General features: G+C 47.7%; 2 protein-coding genes across 5 annotated transcripts in view; both read right to left on the bottom strand.

The window, feature by feature from the left end:
• Positions 1-12879, bottom strand: part of HAS3 (hyaluronan synthase 3) — a 24990-nt gene extending 12111 nt beyond the window's left edge. The window contains exon 1 of one of the 3 annotated variants that reach the window (XM_032611854.1): positions 12813-12879. The gene's annotated coding sequence lies outside the window, so the exon portion shown is untranslated. Of the gene's footprint in view, positions 1-7450; positions 7650-12812 lie in introns of those variants that run through there. The other 2 variants (XM_032611853.1, XM_032611855.1) reach the window with 2 other exon arrangements.
• The window catches only part of TANGO6 (transport and golgi organization 6 homolog), a 182939-nt gene continuing 180861 nt past the window's right edge, over positions 11586-13663 (bottom strand). The window contains exon 18 of one of the 2 annotated variants that reach the window (XM_032611851.1): positions 11586-13663. In XM_032611851.1, coding sequence (XP_032467742.1) covers positions 13487-13663 — 177 coding nt within the window. In that variant the 3' untranslated portion in view covers positions 11586-13486. The other variant, XM_032611852.1, reaches the window with a different exon arrangement.

Here is a 13663-nt window from a genome sequence, read left to right as displayed (position 1 = left end):
CCTTTTTACACCTTTATTTCCGACATCCATGACCTCCTAAATTCCCAACTGATCTCATCGCCAGAGGCTTCCAAGCTCCCAAAAGCTGGTGCTAGACTTGGGTGAGGTGAGGTCGCATGGGGTTGGGGGGAGGTGGGGAGTTCTTAGCAGAGGAAGTTAGTTCAGAACGAGCTGAACACGCTGGGTTTCTAAATCTCAGAAAATCTTGGAGGTATTATAATTGAAGACTAATAAAAAATGAATTTACATATCTTCCAGATACACCTGGGACAATTTCCATCACTTTTTCCAAGCTGCAACAAATTTATAGGAACCTGAGTTGCAATCTGTAAGCTGCTCCTCTCAGAAGTCTTAGGGGCTCACCCTGACTCACTCTGGGCCACAGAGCTCACCCCTCAGTCGCCCAGGCAAGCAGACCCCTGGCACACCTCCTCCACCGCCGCCCCCCCACCCGCCCCGCATCTTGTGTTACATAAACCAAATCACTTCTGGCTTTTGCTTGAGAAAATCATCACTAATATGCTACATGGTTTAAACATTCTTTGTGTGCTTTTTAAAACTAGTATTCACAATGGGAATGTGTTTTGAGCCTCAGATGGGCCCTAATAAGAGCAAACAATGCACAGGTGGAGAGAGAAGCCCTTGGTTAAGAGGAGGACTCTGGAGTCAGTTCTGCCCCTAGCCGTGTGGCACTAACCTCAGTGTCTTCATCCCAGAAATGGGATTGAGTATCTACTTGACATGGATGTCACAAGGACTGAAGCGACTGACTGAGAGTAAGTGCTCAGTAAAGGTTAACTGCAGCCAACTTCAACCAGAGAATGGCATCTGCTTGCCAATGCTATGGATTCTACGTGCCTATCCCTCCAGGATGTGACACTTGGCGACAGGAAGTTCAGAGATCAGTGTTCATGAAAAATGCCTTGTCTCAATTGCATTATGGACTCCTTGAGCCCTAGGCCACCGCCTCTACATCCAGGAGCATCACAGAGCCTGGAGTTGCCAGAGACTGGAGGAGCTATGTGATTCTACCTCCCACCCAAATTTGCCATCTGCAAAATTTTAGAACAGGGGAAACAAGCAGGGTCTGGGCGGCAACAAAGATGAGTGCATCGGCCTGGTGGGGAGCCAAGGTCCCATTTAAAGGCGATGTCCCTTTGAGAGGGAGGGCCCAGCGTGGCCAGGTGCTCTGTTGTTGAGAAGCCAGAAATCCAAATTTTTATGTGAAATCTCCTCATATTAAAGTGTTAGCTACTAATTCAAATGTTAAAAAACACTCCACAGGCCAGGCCAAATGTGTCTGTGAGTCAGATCCAACCAACTGGCTACTTGCAAGTGACCTGTTCAGACGCTTTAGGAACGGAACAGCCAGTTTGGAAAGGTCCCGTCTGCCCTCAGCAACACAGCAACATGACATCTTGGGTGCAAGTTTCCTGGGGCTGCTCCAGGATCATCTCATGCCTAGTTAATTTCTAAGGCTCCAAATTTGTCCCACAGGCTTAGTGCCTGTCTCACGCAGCTGGTTCCAGGGTTGCGCTGGTACAGCACAACCTCACTAGTCAGTTAAAACCTCCGAAATGAACGGCAGGTCCAGATGCAACATTATGAGAACAGTCAACACTCTGCCCATATCAATTGCCTTGGCCCCCTAAATGGCTTCCCCCGGGGAGCAAATTATCTTTTTCTGGTCTGCAGGGCCAGCAACCTGGTGTTATCAGGCAGCTTGGAGAGTCTTTACCTTTGTGGCCCGGCAGGATTCGCCTGTAATTAACATCCACTTTGCCGTGACCTATTTGCATTCATCTCTTCAGGGGGAGATGGGTAGGGGAATCCTTAAGGGTCTGATACAATAAAGCTCACGTTTATCTCTGCTTACCACTGGGGATTCAGAAATAGGACTAATTCCATACCCAATTACTTAAAAATGTGAATTCAGAGGTTGCTGAATTGGCTTTTACACAGGTTCCAGAGGGTAAGCCTCCTATTCAGCTCTGTAGCAGAAGATTCATGCGGCATTTCAACATTCATTTACCAAACACTGAAGACCTGATCCGAGCAGAGAAGGATGCTTTGGCACTGCAAAGTCTCAGGCTGGTCCCTGCCATCTAGATGGTTATCCGTTTTGAAGAAAAATACACTTGAAAAATTAAGTCACCGTACAACAAAGTTTATAATGTTGATGAGAGAATCCAACTGCAAGAGTTTGAAGATTTCGGGAAAGAGATCTCTGTGAGCTGGTATGGGCTGGGCAGTTTCATGGAGGACTTGAGCTGACTGTGTAGAGAGACAAGAGCATTCTAGACAGGAAACAAAGCTTACATACAAGAGTAGGTAGAGGAATGGGTGAGGTGTGTTTGAAGGCCAGCAAAAGAGAGGTCTGGATGAAACGAGAAATTTACACTGAAGAAGTTGCAACGGTGCCTGCTCTGTAGAAAGTGTCTGATAAAGTCTAGCTGCAGAGAAGAAGGAAGCTAGGGATGGATTCTGGAAGGCCTTGGATGACTGAATAAGGAGTTTGGATTTTATCCAGTAGGTAACAGAGAATATTGAAGTTGTCAGAGCAAGGTAGTAAGAGGTTGTAAGTATTGTTTGGGGATGGCTGAGCCAGTGGTGTTTTGGGGTAAGGACTAGGAATGGGGTAGGAGACCTGTTAGGAGGCAGATAAACCACAAAAAAGGGGTGAGAAAGGGCAGCTGTGAGAATTGTTGGTGCTGCCCTCAGGAAGTGGAGGTGAGGGCAGGCAGTGCCAACTATTTTGGGCACAAGTGAGAGTACAGGTGGAGGAATAATCAAGGAAAAGAGACTTCTACAGTTCGGAGGGTGGAGGGGGCCATTCTCAAAGCTCTGGCGGTTTTGAGATGACTGGAGCTGACAGTACCACAAACACATATTTCACCTTTCAACTAATTTTCAAATCCAAACCCATGAAATACTCAAATACCTCTGTGCCAATAGGAGCCTGCCATTCGATCCCTCTTGTCATCACTCGTGCTTGAAGCTGCGGGACAACCCTGCCAGCCAGTAACCGGGAGTTGCTTTGCTCTGCTGGTAGCCTAGTGAATGACTGGGCGGGGGAGGGGCGGAGGGATGGTCTAGCTCCACAGGCTGCCCCCTCCCCCTCTGACCTCACGCTTTAGTGCTCCGCCCTGGCATCCAGCCCACGGCCTCTAGCGAAGCCAAGCAGAATGGGGGATGGCAGCCAAGCCACCAGGTCTCCCCCAGTCCCTCCAGGCTTCATCCCATCCACTTCCTCTGGGCTGACCACGATCAAAACCTCTTGAAGGTAATGAAGGTGAATTTAAATTGGCCCCCACAGAGTAGCTGGTTATGCCCCCCAGCTGACTACACAGGGCCTCCTCCTCAAGGCAGCCTAATAATCTGCCATACTAGTTCATACATAATTCCAAGTGGAAAGCGTGTGCCTTGACAGCGGCAAGGCAGCTACTACCAAGCAAAGTTATCCCTTCATAACTCTTCCCTCTTACCAGCAAGTACTCTGTAATCAGTACCATTTCTAGGTGCTACGTTTGAAGAAGCAGGCTTAAGGATTTTCTGTCCTGCAGTTACAATGGTTAGATTTTAACTCCAGTCTCTCTCCGTGGATAGAAGAGTCATTTTCATTTCAAATTAAAGGGCCTCTGCTCTGCTGGAGGCAGAGCTGCCAGCTCCTACTAAGGGGCTAGGTTCTTTTATGCTGGCTTGAAGGTCAGGATTAGAAGGGCACACAGAACGATAACCAAGTGTCAAGCCAGACCTGGAGATGCTTTCTTGAAATCCTGAACAGGAAAAGCTCTTCCTGGCCATCTTTCCTTCCTCTCCCTCCCCCAGGTGAATGCAGAAAGAAATCCAGAAGGCGATTTTAAGCCATAACCTACCTGCTTGGCAGACTACCGTGCAGCTACTGAATATAATGTAATGTTCGGGAAGAGAAAGTAGGAATAGGCAAAAATGCTTATAACGCAATGTTAAGTAAAAAAGGCAGGATACAAAAATTGTCATGTATGAATGACTACATTTACGTTGTTTTCTTTTGAATCCTATGAATTAAAGGGCAGGAGAGAAATTCACCCAGATAATAAGATCAGGTTTGTTTGGGTGGTAGAACAATGAATTTTTTCTCTTTGCCCTTTTCTCTGTATTCTCCAAACATTCTATAAACAAGTATAATAGTCTTGTAATAAAAAGATTATTTTAAAATGATATGAACTGTAAATTCACAGAATTTCCTTCTAAACTAGCGCTGGGTGGGATACAGCCCATATCATACGTGGGCTCATGTGAAAAAGTCTGGCAACCTCCGTCTGCTAAGAAAGCAGGAAAGTTGGGAGGGCCAGGATATAGGATTAGTGGTAGCCAAAACTCCAGTACTTTGCTTTATTTAAATCCCTCCCACTGTTCCTTTGAGAGAATTTTTGCAGGGAAGAGGGGAGTATGTAGAGCTGTGCCTGCTCATCCAGCAGCTCTGAGTAAATTATAAAAAGATTCCTTCTTCCTTCCTCCTGTCAACACAGCCCAGAGCCAGGGCACACGGCTTGCCTGGCACAGCCCAGCTGGTGTCAGCCCCCACTCAGCCCCTCGTCCAGGGTCACGGTGATCCTGGGGAAGGGAGGCAGGTGCACTTAATGTGGGCTCTAGTAGTACCCTGAAAGGATGCTTTTCCTGAAAAAAAGTATTTCCAAGAATGATGATGTCAACAGCATTGCACTCCTGCCCAGGGAGAGGCTGTCTCCTCTGGGTGCTGTAAACCTACCCCCATGCCAGTACCAATGGGTATGTCCACACCCACACGTGCACGTAACATACTGTACACAGAACAGACACACGCGTCCTTGCTCATTACACAAGCGCGCACACTCACTTTCCCAGACTTCAGCGGGATGCAATCCCAGCCTACAGCCCCAGTTGCAGGATCAGCAGAAGAACAAAACCACTTAAGGTAACCTTGTTCCAAATTCATCTGGCTTCGTTACAATAACATCAACCACAGTTCTTAAATGTGCTGGCGCTTCTGCTTCATGTCCTTGTTCTTGATTAAAGACACTGTTAGTCACTGTCACAGAGGAGGTCCGAAGCTGGATCCTCCATAAAAGCAATTAGAGAAGAGCTGAGGGTAGAGGCAGTCCCCATCAGCTCCTTCGTGGGGAGAGACCCCCCAAAATAGGTCCCACTCTCAGATTTTTTTTGTTAGGACACCCCCCCAACACACACACACACTCTCTCTCTCCCTCCCACTCCCTCTCTCTCTCTCTCTCTCTCTCTCTCCTCTTTTCTCACCAGATAAGCTAATGTAGTGGTTCTCACGTCTGGCTGCTGCACGTTAGACTTTTAAAACCTGGGGAGCTTTCTGAAAAACACTAATGCCTGGACCCTATCCCAGATCGATTTAGTCACAATCACTGGGGGTGAGCCCCAGGCTTGAATTTTTTATTTAATTCCCTAGGAGATTCTATTACACAGCCAGCAGTGAGGACGCATCCTGAGGATTCTCCTCAGCTGGGTTTGCAAGTGCATTTCTGGCACTGGGAGGACAGCAGCCAGCCAGCCAGTCCCAGAGGTGAGCTCCAGAGCGTACAAGTATCTATCCATTTTCCTCCAGCACCATGCCTGCCACACTTGTTTGAATTAAGTGACCTTAAAAACTTAACAATGAACCAATGAGCTACTAAGCCAGAAGGAAAAAAAAAAGAAAAAGGAGAAAAGACGCTGATATGAGGTGGAAATTAGGAGGGAGAGCCAAGGAGAAACAGAGGCGGGCAGACAGGACCAGCTGGGCACGCCACTCCCAGATCTCCGGATCTACCTGGAATTGGGTTGATATAATCTTTTTGTTGGCAAAGGTGCTGCCTGCTTTTTCCAGAAGAACTGGGGGAAAGCCACGGAGGAGAGAGTTGCCAAAAACAACTAGGATTAGTTTTTGTTTTACGAAGGACAGGACTTCTGCACACTGAGGGCTTTTCCTACCTAGAGGATGGGTTAGGGTAGTGGATATGGGCTGCTCTCTTTTGGGGCATGGAGTCTCCATGACTCTCTCTCACATGGTCCTGGCCTTGGCCACAGAGAAACACCCACATGGCTGATGCTGGAGCCTTGTTCTTTGCACTCTCTGAACAGCACTGATACAGTTTCTTTGGAAAGTGGAAGGGGGATCACCCCACGCCCAACTCTTCAAAGCATCAGCACCACCATTCTTTTAGTAAAGACAGCCTAATTTCAGGCTGGCCCTTCCCTAAGATTAACAAGGTCACCATAAGTTTTAAAGTTTGGAAAGTGGTGTGTGGTCTAATAAAGGGGTGTGTGAATGTGTCCCACCCAGCCACTGTTCTGAGCAGGTTTTAGCTCTTAAGGCAGACAGTGAAGATTAAATTTTACATCATTTAATAAACCACTTAAACGCCCAGTAGCTCTTCCTTGTTCCCCAGCAGAGAGGGTGCTCCTGCAGCTCCGAATCTGCCCCGCAAACTGCCCTCTTCTCGTAATACCAACAACTCTCACCCTCAGCCCCCCTGCATCTCTGAGATGGAGTTGGGTGCTGGCTAACTGGTTCCTATAAGAACTAGCAAATGAAGTCAGAAGTTTCTCTGCTCTAGTGCACTCACTCGCTTCTCCCTTTGTCTCTTCCCATCTGCAAGAACTTATCTCTCTGGACCTTATTTTTCCCTTCTGCAAAATAGGGCCATTAATTCCAGTCTCATTTTTTTCTCTGAAGGAATGGTATGGAATAGAGCTATCAATGTATATATGTGAGAAATACATACACACGCATTAAAACGATCCATTGTTATCATTCTGAGATACCAAAATCTGAGAACCGAAACCCTGCTTACAGGAGGTAAAAGAGTAAAACAAACAAAAAACAACAAACCTTCAAAGGAGACATTTCTGGGCTCTGACTGGAGTTCACGGGAAGACTTACTACATTTTCTATGTTCCCACACATGGCGCGGCAGCTTCAAGGGTCTACTACCTTAGCCACCCCCAGAAAGAAGAATAGGCCTTTCAATGAGCAATTTACAAAAGCTGCCAAAGTACAGGAGCAGGTGGGCTGGGGGGGGCTTTAGCAAATCTCATCTCCGGCTGCTAGGCAAACTACAAGGTCAAAAACAAGATCTATAACAAGTTCTGGTGTTTGAGGTTAGGTTTTGATGTACGTGGACACTATCTGGAGGGAATCAGGGCTGAGGTTTATCTTGACATACATGGTCCATCTGAACAAGCAGGGAACCACTGTCTTTATCCTCACTTATATTAACAGCTTTTTACCACTTGGAAATATAGTGTCTATTGGGTGGCAAAGCACAGTGGCTAAAAGCTCAGCCTTGGGCGCCAGACTGCCTGGGTCCAAACACTGGTTTGGCTACTTCTCACTAACTACATTATCTGGAGCAAGTAACTGGCCTCTTGTGTGCCTCAGTTTTCCTATCTGTAAAACAGGGATAATAATAATACCTACCTCAGGACTTCCCTGGTGGCGCAGTGGTTAAGAATCCGCCTGCCAGTGCAGGGAACGCGGGTTTGAGCCCTGGTCCGGGAAGATCCTACAATGCCTCGGAGCAAGTAAGCCCATGCACCACAACCACTGAGCCTGCGCTCTAGAGCCCGTGCTCTGCAACAAGAGAAGCCACCACAATGAGAAGCCCACGCACTGCAACAAAGAGTAGCCCTCGCTCAACGCAACTAGAGAAAGCGTGCAGCAATGAAGACTCAACACAGCCAAAAATAAATAAAAATAATAATACCTACCTCATGGGCCCAGTGTGAGGATTTAGTGGATTAATATATGTCAAGTGTACAGAAGAGCACAATAAGCTCTTTATAGTGTTAACTGATTATGATGTACAGTGATGTAGAGCTACAGCAATCATTCATCCTGGGTTTTACAGGATGAACCTGATACTTTAAGGGGCCGTCAGACCCGATGTCCTGAGTCTGGTGTGGGAACCGTGGTCATTATCCTGGGGACACCTCTAACCCTATGAGAAGGCATACCCTAACACTCAGGGCGGAGTCTCAGAGCTGAGAGCCTAGTCAGAGCTCTTTTGAGTACACCTGCAGGAGCTCAGGATTTCTCTCCAGGACGAGTATTTGTAGCTGGACTTTGGCTCCCGGTGAGCATACCTGCAAAGTGTTATTGTGCCCCTACCGGTGGTTTTGATACACAGAAAACTCCATCCCCTGAAGATTTCCTGGGCCTGAATTATTTAGAGAATGGTGTTAACACTTTGCTGTGGTGACTGAACCTGCATTGCATGGTTATTAAAGCAGTGTCAGCTGAGGATGGAGGAACGTAGATCGGCACAAGCGTGTTGGTGGAAGGAACACTGAAAATGTTCGTATCTTCTGGATCGAGCCTTCCAACCTCTTAGGACTTATCCTATAGAAACACTTCAGTATGCAAAGTTATGCTTGAGAATCATTGAAGAATCATTGGAACTTAGAAATAATTCAACCGACCATCAAGAGGCAAATGCTTAAACCAGCTGTCGTTCACCTATACAATGCAAGACACGCCACATCACAGGGGAGAGGGGGCTGTAAGTACTGAGTGTCTCCAAGGTATGTAACTAAGAAAAAATTCTATGGGACACTCTTTATGGTGACAATCCCATTTTTGTTTTTGAAAGCAGTAAAGTATATTCGTGTTCGTCTGGGAAAACGATGAAAGGAAGGAAAGATCTAGAGGGATATACACCCACCTGCTGGTCAGTGGTAACCTTGGGGTAGGAGTGGAGGTTGGATTGCGAATTCTTCTTCGTTACATATACTTTAAATTTGTTATAATTCATAAAACATATAATCTGCGCGTGCATGCACGCACACACACACACGCACGCAGCCAGGGCATCTGTACCTGAGGGCTCTGCCACTCCTCAGCACTCTGAGGGCAGGGGGCCAGCACGGGGTCGGCAACCCTCAGCTCGTGTCAGCAGAGTTCCAATGACTGCTTTGTGGGACCCACATGCCGGGGCTCCTGCGTGTATATGAGCTCCTGAGTGCTTCTCAAGCTGTGCTCTAGTTGAAAGGGCTTTGCTGCTATACTAATTTTGGGGGGAGAGGCTCCTTAGGATTCAAGAGATGTTCAAAAGAGTCTGCCTCAAGCCCCCCAGGAGACTTGGGCCAAATTCCACCAAAAGGGAATAACAATAGTTTGCCTCTCTGTTCCACGATGTTGTTGTATCATACAAGTTCATGGGTAAAAAATGACCTTCCAAACTAAAGGAAACACAGAGTAACTGATCTTGCTATTCTATGCCCCCAGGGACTGCAGAGTGTCACAGGGGTGGGGGCAGGTAATACCTGAGCTTCCTGGGAGTACGGACCTACCTGAGTCAGCATGAAGAACACTGGGGAGGGACAAGAGGGATGATCCTTCAAGTAAGTGGGTGCAGCCCCTTCCAGGGCTGATGGTGCAGGTCTGAGCTGCCTCTACACCTGCTGGAGGCACAGGGTACGCTGAGCACAGCCCTGAGCCCCGCCAGCAGGGAAGAGTGCAGCAGCCGGTGTTCTAAGAAGACAACTCCCCAACCCCCAAGTGGCCAGTCAGCTCGGAGCAGAGTGGTGCATGGAAGTGAGGTGCCGCGCACTGCAGGGAGGCTGCTGTGACTGCAGAAGCTCTGTGGCTGCAGAACTCGCTGGAGGACACAGCACAGCCCTTAGAGGTCACGCCTGCTGCTGTCCAGGAGGCAGTGGAAGAAGACCACCCCCCATGCCCCCGTCGTGGTCAGGGCAGAGTGGCTTGCCTCCCACAGCCCACCCTGGAACTCAGCTCCCGTTTTGACTCTCTCCCTTGCCACTGAAATTCCAGCTGAGCTTTTGGATTTCTGTGCAGAGAGACTGCAGAAGCCAATCTGGTTTTGTACAGATCAGGTGAATCATCCCCCAACCAACTGATCAACTTTCACGTGTCTTGGCCATCCCTCCAGTGCAGGCAGCAGGCAAGGCTCCCTTCACTCACAGCCTCACAGAGAGATGGAGCAGGGCGGGGACAGAGGCCAGACCAACCCGTCTGCTGTCCTCTTTCTTCTGGGGCCAATGAGGAGAAACAGCTGCTGCCAAAGAAGGCGTTGGTGAAAGGGGATGGGGCTCACCGCTTCCAAACTGAGAAAAAACTGTGGTTGGATGTGAACTCCTTCTGGCTCAATACATTTCCCATTTTACAGCTTTTATCATCTTGGCCTCAAAGCACTTTCCAAAAACAAGCTGAAGGGGCTTCAGGTGGAAACAAGTCTGCGGCTGCCCCCTCACTCAGAGCGGTCCACAGGCTCCACGTTGTTCGGCACGTTGCCCCCTGCACCCCCTCCGCTCTACTTCCTGCCCACTCACTGTGCCCAGCAGCACTGCCCCTCCTCTCTCACCTCTGGGCCCTGGCACTCGCCACTCCCTCTGCCTGGACCACTCTTCCCTCAAGTGTCTTCATGGCTGCTCCTTCACCTCCTTCTGATCCTTACTCAAACTTCAACTTCTCAGTGAGGCCCTCTCTGGACAACTTATCCAAGCTCACAGCTCTCACCCCATACACTCCTCACCTCTCCTTCCCGACTTGATTTTTCCCTAGAGCATTTATCACCATTTGATATCCTGCTTTATTCTTTATCTTACATGTTGCCTGTCTCCTCCTGCTACAACGTAAGCTTCCCCTGAAGGTAAGCATTTTGTTCACTGCAGTGTTTTCAGCACCTGGTGCTACGTCTGGCACATAGTAGATGCTCAACAAATTGTTGTCGTCGTTGTCTGTGATTCGCTTTCCTACCCTCCTGTCCGTGGTCAGCCCTTACACGTGGATGGGTCGGCAGAGCCATAGGAAAGTGAAGGAATGGAGAAGAGAGGTGAAGAAAGAAGAATATGAACATATGGAAAAGTATGTGTTTGGAGAGACGATAAGGAGCAAACTGCAAGTTAAGAGATTTCTGATTAAATAACAGAGAGTGTGTGGAAGGGTAAGTTTGTGCCAAGGAGGAAGGACAAAACAGCAGAGAGGGAAACTCTCCAGGATGTCCAGTAAGTCTAACCTGATCAACCAGTCGACACTTGGGCAGAGAGCCTGGGGTTTGGCTGCAGCCACAGCTTTGGGCCCCTGCCTGACTCTTGCCACAGTGCCATCCTCTGGAGACCAAGGGAGATGTGCCGGTGGCCTAGAAGAGGAGGAAGAAGCAGGGAAGGGAAAGGGGGCAAGTAAAAGACCAATGGGTGATACAGGGGGGCGTGGGACAGACTGCTACTCAGTGGAGGGGACTGGAGGTGCGAGGCCAGGAGAGTTTCTGTAGCAGAGACAAAGAGAGGAGACTGGAGGAGCAGCAGGAGGAGGTGGCCGCAGAGGGAGGAGAGACGGGCAGACGTGGGAGGCAAGCACAGGGACGCTGCTATTACACAGAAGCAGACACACCTCTCGGGCCTGTGCAGGAATGTGTCACTATTGCTCCTGCCATCTGCCCCTGGAGTTCTGTGCCTTTTTCTTTTTCTTAAGTTTTGCGTTCTTATTATCGTAAAGCTCTCAATTCTCATGCTCTTTCTCAAGGATGGAGACATATATAGATATAGATATCTATATATATAAACATGGGAGATTATTTTACAATTTGGTAATTTTTAATATTTTGGTCATATTTGGTGTTTAGAAGGGTTACATTAAGGTATCCTCCCCTTGAGTTTGGTAACAAGGACAGAAAAGGTCACTCTCTGAAACTGAATCCATCAAAATCAATAAAGAACAGATGCTTTTAGCCAGTTGCCAAATAATTCAAATTAAGAGGCAAGTTATAAATGGAGATAAGGGGACCAGAATGCTTTGTGAGGCACTCCCTAGACTAGGTGTTTAGACTAGAGACTTTCTCAGTCTAATCAAGCTGATCAATTAGGATATGTCCTCAGAACTGAAATACATTTAATGCAAATAAAGTTGTAAGTTAAACCAACCATCTAACATACCTAATCTGATTATCTTAAGTGGGTTTTATGGGGTTTAGTTAGAGGAAGGCCAAGAAATAAGAACTTTTAGTGTATATCCAGCTGGTCCAAAGGAGATTCTTCTCTGACTTGAAAGCCCAATCCTGATTTTCTAGACACCCTTGATTTGGAGAATGGAATAATCCAGCTACCCTAGCTGAACGGAAATATTCCTTGAAAACATCTGACTGCTTCTGTTCACTGCTCTCTAGGCTAACCTGTGGGCCATAGCTTTCTGTGAGCTGGCCTCTTTAAAGGATGCTCACCACAAAGGTTCTAAGCTAAGGACATGCCTGTAATATGGCCAGAAGAAAACAGCCTGATGTTAACTGGCAAGTGGGCTTCTAGACAGTCCTTCAGTCACCTGAGAGTTCTGGGAAATTGTGTTTTGGTTCTGCTGGCCCTGGTCACCAGAGAGTGGGGATAGAATCCTGTGATAAAATTCAGCCCTGCAGAGCTGAGGACTGGTTAAGGACTCTGGGTTAGCCTCACCAAGGTGTTGATGACTGGGAGGGGTTGTCTGAAGCAATCATCCAGTACGTCCTTTTTGTCTTCTCTTTTAGCTGCAATCAAAATTCAGTAACCAAAATATATAAATAGATAAAAAGACGTCTAGAGTGCTACGTGTGAAATGACTTCAGTAAACCTGGCATCAGGTCACCAATACATAATGCACTTTCCAACAGGCATTTAGCACGAACACATTGTCTAAGCATTCCTCTTTCTCAAGGAGCAGAAGACTGAAGGCGGGATATAAACTCTCTCATCTGAGATGTTTGTGGCTCTTTTCTCCTATAATCAGGGCAACTTTGTGCTAACAGTAGCAGAGGGAGTGAAAGAAAATGGCCTGGGAGGGCAAACACAGCACTTACCTTTCTTCTCTGGAAGATTCAATCAGCTTGATTCTCTTTTCTGGAGATCAAATCCTCAGCGCCATAGCCTTCCATCTCAAAAGCAGAAGACCAGATTCAGACCTGTTATTCTTTCCAGCCAAGATAGTTTTATTCCAGTTTTGCATGTTTTGATAACAATTTCCTTTCCCTCCCTCCCTACAATTGTGTCTCTGTACCCTGAAATGCCTCTTGAGCATCCAAGGATGACCAGCTCTGGCTGCTCCTCACTACAAGAGGGACAATCTCAGCATGAAAGAATATCAAGACATGTGACCTATGGGCGGGCCAACCTCTTCTACTCAAGTCGCAAGAGAATGGTCAATTAATCAAATTCCACCGGTTGTGTTAAAAATATACTGCCATCAGGTAGACATCCTTCTCTAAATGCTACAGGACAGTGAAAAATGTGCAGGTTAATGAGATCTGTAATTTTTTTTCTTTTATCAGCACACACTTCAGGCTGGATGCAGGATGGCTAAATAGGTGCTTTAGGAAGGTCAGCCCGAAGACACACAGGACCAGAGACATAAAGCCACCTCCGGGGGCAGCCATATTGCCAGCACCAAAGGGGCAGTGGGGCCACCTGCTGGAAGGCTGGGGCACTGCTCTGGCTGCTTGGTCCCTCTGCCTCCTCCATGTCCTTTGAGGTTGGTCTATGGCAGGACCATGATCTTTTTCTCCAGCTTCTGTGGTGGGAACAGGAAGTTTCTCATTATCTCATCCAGCTCTTCCAGGGCCAGCTGGGCATGGAGCTTGGCAACGTCATCGGACTCCAAACGTACCACGTGCTTCAGCAGGTGGTAGAGATCCTTGAGGACGTCCCTCAGCAC

This window comes from Phocoena sinus, chromosome 19 (assembly GCF_008692025.1).
Source record: "Phocoena sinus isolate mPhoSin1 chromosome 19, mPhoSin1.pri, whole genome shotgun sequence".
Lineage (NCBI taxonomy): Eukaryota > Metazoa > Chordata > Mammalia > Artiodactyla > Phocoenidae > Phocoena > Phocoena sinus.
Note: the sequence above shows the minus strand (reverse complement) of the source record. Positions and strands in the feature narration are given on the sequence as shown.